Source organism: Myodes glareolus, chromosome 18 (genome assembly GCF_982192425.1).
Source record: "Myodes glareolus chromosome 18, mMyoGla1.1, whole genome shotgun sequence".
Classification (NCBI taxonomy): domain Eukaryota; kingdom Metazoa; phylum Chordata; class Mammalia; order Rodentia; family Cricetidae; genus Myodes; species Myodes glareolus.
Genome location: NC_142043.1, coordinates 56,540,247 through 56,560,108, shown reverse-complemented (window position 1 = coordinate 56,560,108; position 19,862 = coordinate 56,540,247). Strand labels below are relative to the sequence as shown.

The 19,862-nt window shown below is 42.2% G+C and overlaps 1 protein-coding gene and 1 long non-coding RNA gene across 3 annotated transcripts; one reads left to right on the top strand and one right to left on the bottom strand.

The window, feature by feature from the left end:
* Nucleotides 1-5,443: 5,443 nt before the first annotated feature.
* On the bottom strand, nt 5,444-6,055 carry LOC148119163 (uncharacterized). The gene is made up of 2 exons (XR_015735486.1): nt 5,859-6,055; nt 5,444-5,639 (listed from the first exon to the last, which is right to left on the bottom strand). It is a non-coding gene; the product is annotated as an uncharacterized LOC148119163 (long non-coding RNA).
* Nucleotides 6,056-6,112: 57 nt separating this feature from the next.
* On the top strand, nt 6,113-19,052 carry Tfam (transcription factor A, mitochondrial). 2 transcript variants are annotated; one of them, XM_048451525.3, is made up of 7 exons: nt 6,113-6,341; nt 6,978-7,096; nt 8,533-8,603; nt 9,112-9,261; nt 10,587-10,709; nt 15,273-15,329; nt 18,200-19,052. In XM_048451525.3, the coding sequence occupies exons 1-7, from the start codon at nt 6,241-6,243 to the stop codon at nt 18,338-18,340; spliced, it is 762 nt and encodes a 253-aa protein (XP_048307482.1). In that variant the 5' UTR covers nt 6,113-6,240; the 3' UTR covers nt 18,341-19,052. The 2 variants fall into 2 exon arrangements, with proteins under 2 accessions (XP_048307482.1, XP_048307483.1); XM_048451526.3 differs by having other exon boundaries at nt 6,115-6,341; nt 10,587-10,682.
* The last annotated feature ends 810 nt before the right edge of the window (nt 19,053-19,862 follow it).

Here is a 19,862-nt window from a genome sequence, read left to right as displayed (position 1 = left end):
GTTTGCCAGTGAATTCCAGGCCACACTTCTGCCTTTGCTGTGTGAGCCAGCACAATCTCAGCTCTGACTTTCAGCCCCCTTCCTGTGTGATGGCAGCAGCTTCCTCCCTGGTCGCTTCTGCTTTTCCCTCTCCCTTCTCTCAAAATGCTCCCGTCAGAGGTCGCCTAAAAACCAGCTTCGCTGTACCAGTCATTTGTGGCAATCGTTCTGCCGTCTCTGCTCACAGACGTCCTGCGTCCTGAGCTATGCTCAGTTCTCCCAAGCTAACCGCACCCGACCTCTTCGCGGTCGCTTCAGTCACTCCTTGGCGTGTTTGTTCTCTTCAGAGCACCGAGACCTCACATGCACTCGTGACTTGCAGCTTCCCTTTTCTAGGGAGCACCCCACATTTTCTGCACTCGACAACAGCGGTTCCAATGTCACCTACTTCCCGAAGCCGTTCCCCTGCTCTCCCAGGCACACAGAAACAGATGGGTCAGGCCTTAGTCATCTTGGTATTTTTAGAACTTATCACAGTGTGTAACATAGGACAGGCCTGTCTGAGAAACTGAAAACATTTTTAATTATTACAGAAGTACGTATATATTTTTAATATTGCATTTTAGGAAAAAGTTGATGTAGCAGAAATATATGTAGTAAAAATAAAGATTTGCCACTTTCTCCTGCGGTATATAGATAGACTCACCACTACCTTAAGTTTTTAATATTTTGCATTTTTTTAAAAGTTTCCTAAAGTTACCTTTTGAGATTATAATTACCTCTTTTCCCTCTCCCTTTCTCCCCTCACACTCCCTTGTACACCCCTCCTTGCTCTCTTTCAAAACCATAGCCTATTCTTCATTAATGGTTGCTACATACATACAAGCATGCTCAAAAAAAAATAAGGTGGGAAGACATTGAGGAAGGCACCTGACAACATTCTCTCCTATGTATACACACACACACACACACACACACACACACACATGTCTACAGCTTCATTGTGACTTTGCCTATATTGTGTACACATTGCACACAATATAATTAGCACACTTATTTTGTTTAGTTGTTCTCCTGGATATCTGAATTGCTTCTGGTTTTTATCATTTTAAAAGAAGGTTTGATTTTACGTATGTAAGTGTTTTGGCTACATGAATGTTAAGTGTGCTGCTTGCATGCTTGGTGTTCACCAAAGTCAGCAGGGGGCATGGCATCCCCTTGAAAGAGCTAGAAACTGTTGTGAGCCGCCATGTGGGTGCTGGGAACTAAACCTGGGTCCTCTGCAAGAGTAGCAATGGCTCTTAACCACTGCCATCTCTCCAGCCCCAGTTGTTTCTGAGTTTTATCTTTTATGAATAAATATTCTTTTGTTTGGTTTTATTTTTCAAGACAGGGTTTCTTTGTAGCTTTGGAGCCTGTCTAGACAGGGTTTCTCTTTATAGCCTTGGCTGTTCTGGAACTAGCTCTGTAGACCAAACTGGCCTCGAACTCACCGAGATCCACCTGTCTCTGCCTCCCAAGTGCTGGAATTAAAGGTGTGCACCACTATCACCTGGCTGAATAAATCATTGAATACTGTCAAAAAAGACAGCAAAGCTATATATATTTATTTTAGATGCACTATAGCAATCGCTAAGAATAACTTTATGTCCCTTTGATAATTAAAACTGCAGACTTCGTTGTCTTTTATTAACTAGAATAGGTGGGAACTGGTAACATCACTAGATCTTCCCTCTGATCTCTATTCCCTTTCTTTACACAGCGCGTCTCAACCTATGGGCCGTGACCTCTTTTGGAGAGGGTCAAACAACACTTTCACAGGGGTCACCTAAGAGCATGAGAAAATCCAGATTTCTATATTACAATTCACAACAATAGCAAAATGACCAGTTATGAAGTAGCAATGAAAATAATTTTGAGGTTGGGGGTCACCACAACATGAGGAACCATATTAGACAGCATTCGGAATATTGAGAACCACTGCTCTTGCACGACTAGTGTACAAACACTAGCCATGTGAAAGCAGATGTTAAGTGAATGAAATGGTTAGAAAAAAATAAACCTGTAGCTTTCTGTACATGTAATTTATTAAACTCTTGATTTACTGAAAAATAAGATACTCTAGCTGTAATGGTTTTTCACATCACTATAGTGAGATGATGTCCTTTAGGGAAAAGTGTGTGTGTGCACCTTTGCAGGCAGGTGCCCATTAAAAGGCATATGTATGTATGTATTTAAGTATTTCCTCTCTCTCTCTCTCTCTCTCTCTCTCTCTCTCTCTCTCTCTCTCTCTCTCTCTCTGTGTGTGTGTGTGTGTCTGTGTGTCTGTGTGTAGGACAGAAGCCATCCACCCACCCCTTTATTTTTCCTTCCTTCCTTCCTTCCTTCCTTCCTTCCTTCCTTCCTTCCTCATTCCCTCTCTCCTTCCTCCCTCCCTTCTTTTTTTGTAGGACAATTAGACTAGACAGGCTAGCCAGCAAGCCCCAGGGAGCCTCCTGTCTCTGTTTCCTAGTGCTAAGATTATAAGCGCGAGTCACACCTGCTCTTCATATGTGTGGGTGCTGGGTATTAAACTGAGGTCCTTGGGCTGGAAAGATGGCTCAGCAGTTAAGAGCACTGCCTACCCTTCCAAAAGTCCTAAGTTCAACTCTCAGCAACCACATGGTGGCTCACAACCATCTGCAATGACATCTAGTGCCCTTTTCTAGCCTGCAGGCATGCATGCAGGCAGGACAATGAATGCTAAATAAATAAATAAATAAATAAATTGAGGTTCTCATGCTTGTGTGGCAAGTTATTTATCAACTCAGCTACCAAGTTGCTATACTGTATAGTTTTTGTGTGAACAATCCTTTTTCCCACCACCAGAGGATGACGTTACATTGCTCTGTAATTGCTGGTGAGTGGATCAGCTTGGCAAGCGATGTCTAGAGTATATTGTATTTCCAGAAGTACGTTTTCCTTTAAGTTGGGAGAAGCATCTCTTTATCATGCTACATCCATTTCATTGTAATCCACATTGGATTCATTACATTAGTAGATAGTCCTGTGCCCTGGGAGCTCTCGGAGGAACTGTTCTGGGAGCCAGGGTTACACATACACCCATTCACATATCCCCAAGCATGTTTGTCTCAGACTGTTGTCCAAAGCCCCTTGTTCGAGGGAGGACTGTACCCTTCCCACCGTGGCAGAGAGGAAGAGTACAACCAACAGCCCACAAGTGAAAACGCTATGTCCTTGGAAACAGCTAGAAGGTAAACTATTTCCGGTACTGTTGTTTATCCCATGAAAGTGCCTGCCGTGGGAAAGAGAAGCCCAAAGCCCAGTCATGGAGGCTTGCCAACTGACCGGAGTTCCACTGTCAGTTTCTGCTGAGGGTTCTGAGTACCCGATTAGGATGATGTTCTATGTGTTGCTATGTGTTCTTTTACTGAGAAGTCTCGCCGCGGGGACATTTTGCTCTGCCCGGGACTCCCAATGCTGCCTGCCTTGCGATGTTTCTGCTGGGGGTCTGTGAGCTCCCGGTATGATGAGGTTACTTTTCTGTGGTTACTTTTTCTTGTACTGTGACATTCTGCTTGGCTCAGGATTCTCTGTGGGGAACTCCCTCACTGTCTTTCGCTCTCCCAGGGCCTGGCTCTGACTGTGGCTAAGGGATTTGCCCATCATAACTATAGAAACAGCATGGACTTCTGTTTTAGGACTATTTCCCCCTGGATTTGAAGGCTGTCTGTGAATCTCACTCCATCATTCAGCATGGAAGTCTCCAGGCCTGCGGTCATCAATGCTAACTAGTAGTGCTACCTTATGCATCACCGCCTCGTAAGTATCAATTAAACAAAACCAAAATCTTTGCTTTCATAGATACGACCCCCAAGGGTGCTTCCTGCCTACTGGGCAGAACCACCCTGTGTAGTTTTACTGCAGAAATCATTTCATTTTCAGCTGTTTCCAAGGACATAATGTTTTCACTCTTGGGCTGTTGGCTGTGCTCTCCTCCCTGTCAAAAATCCAGGTGAAGGGGGCAGCCCATCTCAGACAAGGGGCTTCAGAGGATAGTTTGAGACAAACATACTTGCGTCTCAAAAGGCAGGGGTGGCTGGATGTGCAGCCCTGGCTCCCAGAACAGAGTCTCAGTGAGCTCACACAGTACAGGACAGTCTCCTAACAGAAACCATGTTTCCCCATGAGGCCAAATTCTCATTTTAAACAACTGGGCAGATGCTAATACTTTAACATCCGTTCATCCACGAATCTTCCCTCCACCCAAATCATCGGCTGGCCACCCACCCATCCACCTGTCCATATATCTGTCTACCCATCCACCACTGTTAGTGAAGGGTGATGGCAACCACAATGTTCCACTTGCTCAGGAAGAGGTAAAAACAGGCAGGCAACACTGTCTTTCTCTGGGATCTCTTGATGTCCGGGCTACTTGGAAGGTGCCACTCACAATGAGGTTAAGGCGCTCTGCTTCAGTTAATCGTGACTAGAGACACCCTCCCACACATGTCCAGAATTATGCCCACATCACATGAATGTGTACACAAGTGTGGATGTGTGCATGAGTACACATGTGTGTGCGGAGGTCAGGGGTGAGGTTGGATTTCTTCCTCAATGTCCGCCTTAATTTTTGAGACAATGCCTCTCAGTGAACTCGGAGCTCAGTAGTTTGGTTGGATTGGCTGACCAGCAAGCCCCACCCTGCCCCCTGAACTGGGATTATATGAGCAATCGGCCATACCTAGCTTTTTTTTTTTTTTTAAAACCGGAGTTCTAGAGATCCAAACTCAGGTCCTCATGCCTGTGAGGCAATTTCGTTATTGACTGAGCCATTTCCATAGCCCCACGGACTCACTTTCTGTTCTTTTCAATTTCCTCAATAGCTACCCTTTCTTGACAGTGAGTGCATTTTTTTTTCTCCTTTGAAGAGAAGTGATTTTTTCAGGCTATTTCTGGCCGTAACATCCATGAGGATGCATACTGGAAGTTGGCTCCATCCATCCGCACCAACAGTGGCTTACTGAGTGGAGCGTCAATGTGGAGATTCTAAAATGATTTAAGAAATTATCGACTTGGATGAGTGAAGTGGGAAATTTAGGTAGAGTGCAAAGATCGTGATTCTTGTTCATCGAATTTTAAAATTGGGTCTAAGGCGATGGGCCTGCAAGGTGAGGTCTGGGTTCTGTTGAGACTACAGGAACCATGAGGTAATGACCCTCAGTGGGTCTGTGGATGTAGAGCTGAAAAGAAATCTTGGTTACATGTAGCACACTTGAACCACGAGGTTCAGACGGACAGTGGAATTGTGGACATTGAGAACAAAATCCAGGGAAAGGCTGTGCTGTTTGTTTCTTAGAGGTAAATAAAATCCAGATGTCCTTTCTGTTCAAAGAAAGTTCAAGCAATGTTTCCTTTGTAAATACGCATTTACAATAAAATCACTACATCGTAATGGTTGATATCTGATGAAAACAAACCTGGGTTGTTTATTGACACATTTTAGTGTGTGTGTGTGTGTGTGTGTGTGTGTGTGTGTGTGTAGGTCAGAGGGCAACTTGCTTGAGTTGGTTCTGTCTTCCACACCATGGCATTGAACTCGGCTTGCCAGCTTTGGGGTCAAGCGCCTCTTCTCACTGTGCCATCCTGGGAACTCTTTTCTATTAATTATAAAAGAGAAGACGGCATTCAGAGGGATGAGTTTCATGACCACTCCTCCCGCTCCTCCACCCCCCAGTAGCCCCGTGCTCTCCTGTGGGCTCAGATGAGGCACAGTGGGATTCAGGCAGTCTGCGGCTCCGGCATCTGCAGTACTGCACTCTTCTCTGACCTCAGGGGCCAGGCACTGTGACACAAACCGCAGCACCAGCGTCACTGACCTGAGCTGGCGGGTGTGGTCCCTGTCCCGCAACAGCCTGCAAGCTGCAAAACAGAACACACGGCGGGGCGACCAGCAGCCCCCGCCCCGCGGCTCAGAAACACCAGCTTCAGACCAAGCCCTCCTGGGCAGGCTCCGCCCCTTCCCAGCCCCGCCCACCGAAGTGCGGGGAAGGGGGGGGACGGACGCACACCGCTTTCCGTCCGCCCCGCCTCCTGCCTCAGACCGGAAGTCCGGGCTTCCCATAGTGCCCCGCGCGCGGCGGGCATGATAACAAACGCCCGGGGCTCCCACGCGGCTTGTTCGGCTGTGTGGGCACCGTGGTGTGTACCACGACGGCTGTCCGCAAGCGGCGCCGAGCCAGCGCATCGCCGGCCCGAGCGATGGCGCTGTTCCGGGGAATGTGGGGCGCGCTAAGAGCACTCGGACGCTCGGGGGCCGAGATATGCGCAGGCTGCGGGGGTCGCCTGCCCTCGCCGCTCAGGTAGGCCGCGGGGCGAGAGGCGCCGCACGTCCATCATCCCGTCTGCCCTCTCGTTCCACCCGAGTCTCCGGGTCGCCAGGGGTCTCGCGCTTTTGGTGTCCGACCCTCCACTTCCTGTCACCTTCTACCTTTGGGCGCCCAGGGCTCCCGCCTTCCTCTCGTGCCCTGGAGGCGGAGCCGGAGCTGTGGCGCGGAACGCTAGCCCCTGTTCTGTCCTGATTGACAGGTTTTGTGCTTTAACACTTCAGCCTCTTCTGTTTGGCTAGGTCCCCCAGGGCGCCAGGACGGGTGCTTCAAACCTACAACCCCCTTTTCCATTTGACTAGGTCACCCAGGGCGCCGCGTTTGCAGGCTACTGCCCAGCAGTCTCTTACATGGTTAGGGCAGGGTTATAAAGTAAGTCTTAAGGCTGGGGAGTAGCTGGTTGTGGAGGACTTTTTTAGCGTGCTTCTACAAGTGAAGCCCTTGAATTTGTTCTTAGCACAGCAGAGGAGAGAGAAATAAAGGTTATTAACATTTCTGGTGCCGGTGTTGGTTGTTTAGCGCCTTGGCTGACATTGTATTTAGAACGTGAGGTCTGTACAGGAGTGATAAATAGCTGACATCCTGACATTCGATTCTTTAATCCGTGTGTAGCCTTGTCTGTATTCCGAAATGTTTTTCATCCAACGTGGGTAATCATCCAAAGAAACCTTTGACTTCATACCTTCGATTTTCTACAGAACAGCTACCCAAATTTAAAGCTAAACACCCAGGTAAGAAGTTTGTGACTTAATGCTCTTCTCTAACGTGATTTTTCTTTTTCATCTTGCAATCTTGATTTGCACTGCCAGACCATCTGGCAACAGTCATTTTCTTTAATGGTCTGTATAATATTTTATAACTAATAGAAATTCTTTAAATACAATTGAGAAATGAGAACAGTATTTTTAAAAATAACCTGTAGAGTGGAGAGCACTCTAGAGAAAAAATATAAAGTTGAGATCTAGTTGCCCTGGGCTTAAAAGTCCCCCTGACGAATTTATATACCCCCCCTTTCTCTTTGGTTTTTTTGAGGCAGGGTTTGTAATCGTTGTGGCTGTCCTGGAACTCACTTTGTAGACCAGGCTGATCTCAAACTCACTGAGATCTGCCTGCCTTTGCCTCCCAAGTGCTGCGCTGGCATTAAAGTTGTGCACCACCATGGCCCTGCAAATTCATTTATCTTCATTTAGCTCTTGCTTAGCAGTTACTTCTTCAACCGGACATTGTTTGTAAAGGTGCAATAAAATAACTTACCAGGAAGTGTTCTGTAAAATATAATGGTCTATACAGATCATTGCTAGCTTCGTTGAAAATTATCTGAGTTTTGGAAAAAAAGAGAAAGAAAAGAGTAATAATATAAAGATAATAGCTGAAAAAGTTGGTCGTTCCTTAAGATTTTCAATGTCCTTTTACTTAAAGTACCTCACAGGGCACTTGTGAAAATCATGTGGGCTGTAATTAAAGTACTTCTGTTGGAGGTAAGGGACAGACAGTGAATGTTTAAGAGACATGATTATACCCATACTCCTGTCTTCTAAAATGTAAGACTTGGCACTAAACAGTTGTGTCTCCGGTTAAGACAAAGGACTGGAGAATAATGGATTAATTTTATAATACTTTTATATCTGAATGGTATTTCTTTTTTATTTATTTATTATGTATGCAATATTCTTTCTGCATGTATGCCTGAAGGCCAGAAGAGGGCACCAGACCTCATTTTGGATGGTTGTGAGCCACCATGTGGTTGCTGGGAATTGAACTCAGGACCCTCAGAAGAGCAGGCAGTGCTCTTAACCGCTGAGCCATCTCTCCAGCCCTCTGAATGGCATTTCTATAATTGAAATGCAAGATGGTATTGTATCAACAAGACTAATTGGTAGTTTATTTGGGGTTACTAACAATGATTTCTGAAAGACGTGACAAACTGTTTCTATTGAAATACAGAAGTAAGAAACCTGAAGCAGTTGATTACTCTGGTGCTTACAGTAGCAGTGGCTTTCTGAGGGCTGTCTTTGGTAGTCTGTAACATTGTGTCTGGAGGGTGTAGAGATGTATGTAATTCACTTGATTTCAGAGTGAGCCACTAGGCTATTTTCAAAAGCTTGTAGACATTAACCCCTAAGAAATAGAATTGAGACATCCATTTTGATTCTGTTCTAATTTGTAGATGCAAAACTTTCAGAACTGATTAGAAAAATTGGGGCTGCATGGAGGGAACTACCGGAGGCAGAAAAAAAAGTAAGTGTTTATGTTTTCAGTAGTTGTGTAGTTAGGGATGTCAAATTTTTCAAAGGCTAGTTAGCTCATACTTTTGTCTTTTGGGTGGAGTCTCTGCTTGTGCTCATAGTTTGCCAACTGATCTAAACTGGCTGGCTAGCAATCTCCGTGGATCCACCCCTCTCTGCCCCCACCCATCCCCAGCAATGAGGGTTATGGACACTGGCCATGGCAAGTACTTTCCCAGCTGTGTTACCATCTTAGTTTTCTCTTTCCTTAACAGTCATATCCACACAAGTGTTCTCTATCTTTTGTTTTATAAATGATGTTGATATGGATGGGTAGAGTGTAGGTTAGTGGTTGACAACCATGAGGAAGGATGGTCAGTTGCAGTCCTTGCACCATGATTAGCAAGAGTGTGAAAAGTAAATCTCAGAGCACATTTTCACCTGCTTGTCCCTGGCAAATGTGATGTGTTGAGCTTGCCAGAACCAGGTCATTGATTTTTATTTGGGTTTTTAATGTATAGGTGTATGAAGCTGATTTTAAGGCAGAATGGAAAGCGTACAAAGAAGCTATGAGCAAGTTTAAAGACCAGCTAACGCCAACTCAGTTGGTATCTTTTGAGAAAGAAGTCAGACAAAAACGTTTAAAAAAGAAAGCTTCAATAAGAAAGAGAGTAAGTATCATTGCAATACTCTTTTCCTGTGGAAAAATGTCAACCAAGAGTCTAGGTAGTTGTCCCTTGTGTCAGTGACAGTAGACGTGATAGCAGAATACTGCTGAGCACACCATTTAGACAAAAGCAGGGTGGTTATAGCTCATATGGTGTGTCTGGAAAGTCCTGGTTGCAACAGTCAGTAGGATTGGTCCGAAGCTTGAGTTATGAAACGAGTGAATGATGCACAGTTTGAATCTTTACTCCGAGTCTTCCTTCTACAGTAACTTTCACATTTGAATTGTCTGTAGAGGACCATGAATTTGAAGGTTGCTAAAACATACTAAATTCCTTCATCAACATATCAGAGGAAAATGCCAGTTATTCAAGTAGGATTCTATTTCCTTTCAAAGAAATAGCTGTTAAAACTTCTATCTGCATGCTTAAGTTTTCTGTTTCCTAATTTTTATTAATTCACATGAAGGCCACTGTTTCAAGCTCCATTTTTCTTTATTTAGGGAGTGCTGTTGTGGTTTTTGTAATAAAACTCATGTAGATAGGACTGTAGGTATTTAATACCCTTGGTCTTCTAACACCTCCCAGACCTCCCCCCTTTATTTTATTAATTTTGTATATGTGTTTGCAGTGTGGGGGAGGGGTCTGACTTACAGGTCAGAGGACAACTTTGTGAAGTTGATTCTGTCCTTTCACCTTTACAGGGTTGTGCAATACATACCTTTATCTGCTGTGCCATCTCACCCACCCCAGGATTTTATAAATTCAGATACGGCTAGTCTCCAAATACATACAATCAATGGGAGAGTACAATATCTATCACAGTGAATATGGGACCAAGTGCAAGAGATGTTGCATGCCTATCCTGTGGTTCCCCTTCTGGCACTTGCTAAGAATTGAATACATCTTTGGAACTTTTAATGTTATGAGTATTAAAAGAAGGGGTGAGATAAGGTTACTAAATAGTCCTGTGTTTATGAGGCTCAGTGGAGGCATGTATTGATTGGACCAATATGATTATGTATCCTGCAAGGAGGAAACCATGATTAAAAAAAATGTTTTAGGAGAAATGCCTCATTATATTACAGTTTTTAAGATTTTATTCTTGGAAAAATGTTTGACTTCCAAGATGTAACAAACATACTTTATATACAAATCACACTGCGGGTGGTGGCGCAGGCTGTCATCCATGTTAGCACTTGGGAAGCAGAGGTGGCAGCCCGCAAGTCCCTGTCCGATTCTGTTATACATTGTTGTGAATTGTTTTGTTAGATATTAGGCTTTGTTAGATGTTTCTGGTGTCTGTATCTGACGTTTTTATTATTATTCAGGAATTAACTTTGCTTGGAAAACCAAAAAGACCTCGATCAGCATACAACATTTATGTATGTGAAAGCTTCCAACAGGCTAAAGATGCCTCTGCTCAGGTAAGCAGAGCTGCAGGTTGTTTGCAGGTTTGTATTTATTTTAGTTTAAAATCATGTAAGAAGTTGTATGTCTGTCATGTCACATAATGAAGAAAATAGAAAATGTGGAAATTTATTGTGTCTCTTTGAACAACAATAAAAAAATCCTTGGAGCTGAGTGTATAGTTCACTGGCAGAGCTAGCTGGGTCTGTGTGATACCTCGGGTTTGATTGCCAGCACTGGAACAACAAAAGTTCTTGTTCTTACTACATACAGTTGGGTATATGGTGACTATAGGTTGCCATACATACTTTATGCATACACACTAGAACAACATTCAGAACATTTCTAATTAAGTTACCTTTCTGTTTTTATGGTTCATACAGACACATACACACAACTCTATATAATATAAACCCTTTTAGGAGACATAACATGTCTGGCGGTGCCGGCGTATGCCTTTAATCCCCAGCACGGAGAGGCAGGTGGATCTATCTGAATTCTAGGCCAGCCTGGTGTACAGATTGAGTTCCAGGACAGCCAGGATTGTTATACAGAAAAACCCTGTCTTGGGAAGAAAAAAGAGAGAAGAGAAAAGAAAAGAGGGAGACATAACACTAAGCTGGGAGGTGGTAGCACACACCTTTAATCCCAGCACTCAGGAAGCAGAGACAGGTGGATCTGAGGTTGAGGCAGCCTGGTCTACAGAGTGAGTTCCAGGGCAGGAAACCCTGTCTGGGGGCGGGGGAGACCTAATATGTTTGTATCATGAGAAGTTAAGATTCTTCTAGAAATGCTCTACTCCTGCAGCTTTTTAGTGTCAGCATCCCCAGAAAGAATGAGATTAGGGCTGGTTCTGAGGATGGGCATGAGCTCTCTTCATGCCTTGTCCTTTAACAAGATTGGTTACACCTATCGGGATCTAGCCGACAGGGTAGGAACGCGAGGATTAGAACTGTTAAGCAAAAGGCTATGAGAGAAATAAGAGGCAGAAACACAGAACAGCATTGGGAGGGACATTCAGTGAATACTGAACCACCCACGGTTATTTTCCACATGCTTATATACTTCATTCCAGAAAGGGAGGGGGAGGCAACAGACTTTATTAACATGATATAAGGAATAGACCAAGTTTCCTGCAGGCAGCCACTCCCCTGGAACCTCCTGCCAATATCCTTTGATCCTTTGAAGGAGCAGGAATAACAAGGTGGAGCGGATCCACCTCTATACTCAAAATATTTATTAACCACACCTAGGTCAGGATCTCTTGTTTGTAGCCACACCTGTTGTCAACAACTTTGGAAGCAAAATTAACCTCAAATTCACTGACCTTTAGTCAAGGTGGAACAGGCTCACATCTATGAACCTCCACTATACCTCTGCAGTGGGAACGTGCTGTGCGTGTGGACATAGTCATAGAGTGTGATGTGGTGGACCCAAAGCCCATGCCATATCCTCTCAAGAGTGACAGTAGCCGCTGTTTTCCTCGTGATGTCCAAGTCACTCACTGGGCGGTTAAGCGCGCTAGGCTCATCACTGGAGGTGACTGGTTCTGTCATTCAGCCACCGGTCCTCTGACCATGCACTTACATGTGAAATATATGTGTAGCGTGGCTCTTCTCAGGTTTGTATTGACTACTTAATCACTTTTCTTTGGGATTTTAAAATTTTATTTATTTTCCCTTAAACACCTTTATTTTTTAGTGTTTAATAAAGTCATACTGTTATTTTTCCAGAGTAACCATGATTTGCTTAGAAAAATGGATGTTCATCTTCGAAGTATTTTCCTTTAATGGAAATGGCTTTTAAGAGCCTAACCATTAAAAGTCAGAAACAGCAAAAAAAAAGTTAGAATCTTGTGGAAGTCAAAGAAATTCCTTCTTGGGCCCTTTTCTAGTACCCAACATTGTTTTTTTTCTACTTCCACTTACCAAAATTGGATCAGTTTAGCAATCCTTCTTGTACTGTTCCAAACTCTGGCATCTTCCAGCATCATACTGATCACCCTCAAATCTAGAAAAGAAATGTCTGTTGCCCCGCCACAGTGTGAGTTCTTGACTGTGCACTTGTCTACAAGCTTTACTGGCAAGAGTGCAGGGGTTGGTGGCAGCATTAGCAGCCATGATCATGGCAGAAGTTCTCTTTGCGATTTTAATTTTTGTGACTCCCTGATACTAAAATGCAGGTTTACCTTTTTGATTGTTAGAATTTCGCCATTTTGATCATTAGAGTTTCCTCCGTCACTGATTTACTTTGGGTCTAGGTACATTTATGTTTTTGTTTTAAAACTACTATAGGAAAGCTCTGTGCTGGTGAGAACTTTTAATACATCTATTCTGGCTTGCAGGCTGTACCCTAGAATTACCTATCAGCCTGAATGACTGGGCCCTGTCCTTAGTAATGAGAATATAACTTGATTATAATTTTATTCATTTAAAAATACTGGCTAAGTTAGATGGGTGGCTCATGTTTGTGCTCCCAGTCCTTGAGAGATCAAGGCTGTCCTAGATCACAAAGAGAATTCTAGGCCAACTTGAGCCACATGAGAACATCTGCAAACACTCCAGCCTCCTAATGCCCCCACACATAGACTCACATACATAGACGTGTGTACACATATGCACATGTACATATGCGTATGTGCATGCATAGGTGCACACAAACACATAGATACATATACATACAGATGTACATAGATACTAACACATGCATACATATGCAGGAGGGGCTTATCAGCAGTTAATCCCCAGCATATTTACAAAGGAAACATTGAAATTACCCAGTTTCATTTATGATCTTTTTTGAATCCCAGTTTGTCAGTGCTCACTAGCTCAGTACATTTAGTATGATGTCAGATCAGTTTGAAGCTTCTGGTTTATTCCAGATTGGCGGCTGCCATCTGTCCAGTGTACACCAGCATGCCAAGCTCCTGCATCAGTGCCCGTGTGCCTTTGCTTGTATTTCTTGATTTATTCTCATTCTAGCTTTTTCTTAATTAAGGATATGTGGGCGATTAGTATTTCAAGTTTTTTTTCAAGTGCCTTTTTCCTGTGTTTTTAGATTAACCATCGAGTTATGGTTTGAAAATAATGTTTCTTCAGCATTTCAGAATTACCACTGGTTTACTAGCCACTATGAGTTTTGAGAAATACCATCAGCAGTTGGGTAGTTAAGGTAGAAAGATCAAGAGTATGAGGCCACCCAGGTTGTCCTCAAAACGACAGATTAAAAAATTCTGAGCCAGGTAGTGATGGCATAAGCCTTTAATCCCAGCACTTGGGAGGCAGAAACAGGTGTATCTCTTTGAGTTCAAGGCCAGCATGGTATACAGAGTGAGTTCTAGGACAGCCAGGACGGTTTAAGAAACCTTGTCTCGAAAAACCAAACTAAAACAAAAAATAAATAATAAAAATAAATAAATAAGACAAAAAAATAAAGTCTGGGCTGGTGGGATGGTCATCTGGTAAAGGCACCTTACCTGAGTTTGATTTCTCTGACCTGCATGGCGGAAGGTGAGAACTGGCTCCTGTAAGTTGTCTTCTAATCTTTATTGTGTGCGCATATACATGTGCACACAAAGAAAAATATCATTTTAGAAATTTTTAGATAAAACCAGTTTGAGTTTGGGTTCTTTTTGATTTGACTTCTTTGCTTGTTGGTTTCTGTTTAGACTCTATATAGCTTGTATTTGTGTATAGACCTTCTGAGTGTCTTCTCATTTTCTTGTTTTTGAACTTCCTTCCCTGTCCCCTAGATACTATATGTTTTCATGTATTTCCCTTGCCTTTTTGCAAGATGCCATTGTCCTCAAGAGTTCCTATTCTTCACTATGACTGTTTTACTCTCTTGGAATGTGAATGTTTGAAATCTGCCATGGTGGGCATTTAAGTTTCTTTTTACCTTCCCCTCTGTGACCCCCAACCCGGTGCTGCCTCTGGGACACTGGATTTTGCCTTGTAAATCTGGTGCTCCCAGGTTCTCCTTACTGCCTCTGGGCACTGCAACCAGTGTCAGCCAATCCAGTTCCCATTCCAGCCTGCTACTGTCCACAGTTTAGGTGGATACTGCCCTCTTCTGTTGGTTATTGTCCACGTGCATTTATGCTTTAGACTTTATTTAATAGAGTGTGGAGGAAATTGCAAAACAACCATGTTCTGTTGTCCCCTGCCTTCTATGACTTTATGTGAACAAAGTCTGAGAGATGTAAAGTGGCCTCTTTGCTGTGATACCACCTAGGTTAGCTGATCAGATGAGCAGAATTAAGGACTGTTTGCTCCATTCCTAGGATGATCCCTAAATATCTAGGCACAAAATTTAGAATAAAAAAACTACAGGGAAGAAAACAACCTGTGAAGTTAGTTTATGATAGAGTGGAGATGAATACAGGCATTTTTGATCAAAAGAGATAATTATTGTATTTCATACTCATGTTACATTTCGAAACGTAAATGAAAATGTAATAGCTCAATAAAAATGTAGCAGTCCAGTAGAAAGAAGTCAGTGGATGTTGCTTATGAATGACAGCTGAGTTCTTTGTTGGGGTAAATGGGAAATGGTCTGTTTTGCTGCCTTCTTAGTTGTGTACATCTTAACTGTCTGTTGTCTTCCAGGGAAAACTGAAGACTATAAATGAGGCTTGGAAAAATCTATCTAGTGACGAAAAGCAGGTGAGTAGTGCAGTTTCGGCTTCATGTGTCCATTTAGAGTACCTTCGAGTACATCAGATTAGGCTTGGCTCATGTTGCAGCGCCAGTGAAGGGAGTACTCAGACTGCCTTCATTAAGGCCAGCTTGGAGGATGTCAGTAAATAAACTAACATTTAAAACATGTCTTGTCCCACCTGCCCCTCCCTCTTCTCTCCCCTAAGTCCCTAAATTAACAACCTACCTACCTTGGACAACACTTTATTTCTTTCTAATTGCTTTTATTGAGGTATGTATTTTTCTCCTCCCCCCTCCCATTCTACCTTCTCCCATGGTCCTCATGCTCCAGATTTACTCAGGAGATCTTGCCTTTTTCTACTTCCCGTGTACATTAGGTCCATGTATGTTTCTTGTGAATTGTAGGCTTGCTTTTTTTTTTTTTTTTTTGGCTTTATGTCTAAAAGCCACTTATGAGTGAGTACATATGATAATTGTCTTTCTGGGTCTGGGTTACTTCACTCAATATGATGCTTTCTAGATCCATCCATTTGCCCTCAAATTTCAAGATGTCATTATTTTTTCTTTACATTTTCTTTATCCATTCTTCAGTCAAGGGGCATTTAGATTGTGTCCAGGTTCTGGCTATGACAAACAATGCTGCTGCGGACATAGTTGAGCACATGTCCTTGTGGTATGATTGAGCATCCTTTGGATTGTTTCCTAATTTTCTGAGAAATCGCCATACAGAAATCCAAAGCGGCTTTACAGTTCGCACTCCCACCAGCAATTCAGAAGTGTTCCCTTTACCCCACAACCTCTCCAGCAAAGTTGTTATCAGTGTTTTTGATCTTAGCCAATCTTACAGGTATAAGATGGAATCTCAGAGTTGTTTTGATTTGCATTTCTCTGATGGCTAAGGATGTTGAACATTTTTTTTAATTGTCTTTCAATCATTTTAGATTCCTCTGTTGAGAGTTCTCTGTTTAGGTCTGTACCCCATTTTTTTTATTGGATTATTTGTTCTTTTGATGACCAATTTCTTGAGTTCTTTGTGTAATTTGGAGATCAGCAGCCCTCTTTCTGATGTGTGGTTGGTGAAGATCTTTTCTCATTCTGTAGGCTGCTGTTTTGTCTTGTTGACCGTGTCCTTTGCTTCTTAGTTTCAGGAGGTCCCATTTATTAGTAGTTTCTCTCAGTGTCTGTGCTGCTGGGGCTATATTTAGGAAGTGGTCTCCTATGCCAATGCGTTCAAGTGTACTTCCCACTTTGTTTTCTATGAGATTCAGTGTGGCTTGCTTTATGTTGAGGTCTTTGATCCATTTGGACTTGTGTTTTGTGCGTGGTGATAGATAGGGGTCTATTTTCATTCTTCTACATGTTGATATTCAGTTATACCAGCACCATTTGTTAAATATGCTTTCTTTTTTCCATTTGATTTTTTTTTTGCTTCTTTGTCAAAAATTAGATGTTCGTAGTTGTGAGTCTTCGACTCGGTTCCATTGGTCCTCCTGTTTTTATGCCAATACCAGGCTGTTTTCAGCACTGTTTCTCTGTGGTGAAGTTTGAAGTCAGGGATTGTGATGCCTCCAGAAGTTCCTTTATTATACAGGATTGTTTTAGCTATTCTGGGTTTTTTGCTTTTCCATATGAAGTTGAGTACCATTCTTTCGAGGTCTGTGAAGAATTTTACTGGGATTTTGATGGGCATTACATTGAATCAGTAGATTGCTTTTGGTAAGATTTCCTTTTTTACTGTGTTAATTCTACCTACTCAAGAGCATGGGAAATCTTTCCATTTTCTGGTTTCTTCTTCAATTTCTTTCTTCAAAGATTTAAAGTTCTTGTCAGACAGGTCTTTTACTTGTTTGGTTAGAGTTACACTAAGATATTTTATGAGAAGGGTGACGTTTCTCTATTTTCTTTTCTCAGGCCATTTATCATCTGTGTAAAGGAGGGCTGATTTTTTTTTTTTAAATGTATACAATATTCTGTCTGTGTGTATGCCTGCAGGCCAGAAGAGGGTACCAGACTCCATTACAGATGGTTGTGAGCCACCTTGTGGTTGCTGGGAATTGAACTCAGGACCTTTGGAAGAGCAGGCAGTGCTCTTAACCTCTGAGCCATCTCACCAGCCCCTGATTTATTTATATTTTTATTTATTTATTTATTTTTTATTTAATCTTGTATCCTCCTACATTACTAAAAGTGTTTGAGTTGTAGAAGTTCCTTAGTAGAATTTTTGGGGTCACTTATGTAAACTATCATATCATCAACAAATAGTGAGAGTTTGACTTCTTTTCCGAATTGTATTCCTTTGATCTCCTTTTGTTGTCTTATTGCTCTAGCTAGAACCTCAAGTACTATATTGAATAGATATGGAGAGAGCGGACAACCTTGTCTTGTTCCTGGTTTCAGTGGGATTGCTTTGAGTTTCTTTCCATTTAGTTTGATGTTGGCTGTTGACTTGCTGTTTATTGCCTTTATTATATATTATGTTTAAGTATGTTCTTTGTATCCCTGCTCTCTCCAAGACCTTTATCATGAAGGGATGTTGTATTTTTCTGAATGTTTTTTTTGTTTTTTGTTTTTTGTTTTTTTTTTAGAATCTAATGAGATGGTCTAATGTTTTTTTTTTTATATGTATTATATTGACAGATTTTCGTATGTTGAACCATCTCTGTATCTCTGGGATCATGGTGGATAATTTTTCTGATGGAGAACACTTTCTTAAACACTTTCTCTTTTAACCTTTTCTCCTCTAACATTTTATTTAAAATTATTTCTGTATTCTCCTTTAGTGCATGGAGAATAGTGATAGAGTTTCTGTGTAGATGGAAGCATTCCAGAGATAAATTGCTCTTTTCTAAATAAAATATTTTAACGCTCTTTCTCAGGTATACATTCAGCTTGCTAAAGATGATAGAATTCGTTATGATAATGAAATGAAGTCTTGGGAAGAGCAAATGGCTGAAGTTGGACGAAGTGATCTCATCCGTCGCAGTGTGAAACGATCAGGAGACATTCCTGAGAAGTAAAAGATAGAAGATGAGCTGTCTTTGTGATTAGGCACCAGAAACCAGTTAGGTCTCAATGCCTTACGCTGTCAAAGTAGAAAGGATAAGGTCGGTTAACAGTTGCTATTCAGTTCCTTTTTCTGTAGCCCATGGACTTCTGCCTGTTGAATACATTTCTGTTATAATCTCAAGCCCTGACAGTGGGAGATCCTGCAGAGTTCTGCGTTTTCCTTAAGAACTGGGGATGAGACTGCCCGTGCATCTGCATGTAGTGGGGATGAATCATTCTGGGTTTGATGGAGGTAGATAGACTGTGAAGTAACTTTTACACTCGTGCCAGTTATGTCAGGTTTTGTGAAGTTTTTACACTGATGACAATACCATGGGTGTGTGAAGTTTTTACACTGATGACTGTTACGTGCAAGTGTGCCCCCGTGTTCTGGGGCCAGAGCTGCCTTCACAGCTGTGGCAGAGCTGTGACGTAACTGCGTAATCAAAGAAGCTTTCAGACTCATTAGATGAAGTGATTCCTAGGCACAAATGATGTATAGAATTGATGCTTGTACATGTAAGTGATTGCTGACATCATAACAGCTTTTTTATAGTAGTAGGAACAAAGAGATTTACAAACCTTTTTCATTATTTTTTTCCCTAAAGTAAAAACTAAAAAATTATGTACCAGGTCTATGCATATTGTTTTTATTGCATAGAATAAAAATTGTAATTTTCCAAACATGTTTCTGAATTATGTATTTTAAGATGAATTATTTGGTTAACAGATTTTTTTTCTTATAAGGTGAGGATTTTTTTCCTGAATTACTTTTTCATGTGAGAATATTCACAGAGCTTGTGTGGCCTAATTTTTAAATGAGAAATGTGAAAAAGCAAGTCTACGAAGTCAGAGATCTGAATATTGTCCATGACTGCTACCGGAGAGCCAGCTGCTGAGCTGACCAGGTCCAGCCACTGACTGACTGCTTTTCAGAGCCTATTCATTAGAAATGTATTTATAATTTAAATAGGTTTTTAAAAAGAAAACCATAAACGTGAAAATTAACATGCTCTTTAGTGTTTGTGAATAGAATTGGAACACAGCCATATGCTTTCTCGGGTTTGGTATGTTGGGTGCTCTGCTACAGGACCTGGGCTGGGAAGCCGCAGTGTACACATGTGGCCCTTTGCAGATAGTTTGCCACCATGGTTTGTGGTATGGTGCATTGTGGCTACTGTGCATGAAGTGCTAGTTTTCTCAGCTGTCCTTGATGTTCTTGTGGAACTGTCGTCCTGTCTTAGGGTTTCACTGGGTCAGTGTAAGTCTAATTGTTCCTGTGCAAGCAAGGGAAATAGTCTTTAATCTCAGGTAGTGTTTAGTATAGAGCAAAAGGCCATGGTGTATGAAATGAAGCCTTCCTTATCGTTACTGCCGCCCAGAAGCATCTTCCCACCTTTGAGCTGGCACATCCACAAGCCCTCACAAGCCCAGGCTATCACTCTTCAACATCTGTTCTGTTTTAGAGAACAAGTAGTTTCAAACCCACACCAC

What these genes read in the sequence shown, in the direction of transcription:
- Tfam (XM_048451525.3), top strand. Translation starts at nt 6,241, where the DNA reads ATGGCGCTGTTCCGGGGAATGTGGGGCGCGCTAAGAGCACTCGGACGC. An exon ending in CGCCTGCCCTCGCCGCTCAG is followed by an intron (nt 6,342 to 6,977) that starts GTAGGCCGCGGG and finishes ATCCGTGTGTAG; the next exon opens with CCTTGTCTGTATTCCGAAAT. An exon ending in GAGCTGCAGGTTGTTTGCAG is followed by an intron (nt 10,710 to 15,272) that starts GTTTGTATTTAT and finishes GTTGTCTTCCAG; the next exon opens with GGAAAACTGAAGACTATAAA.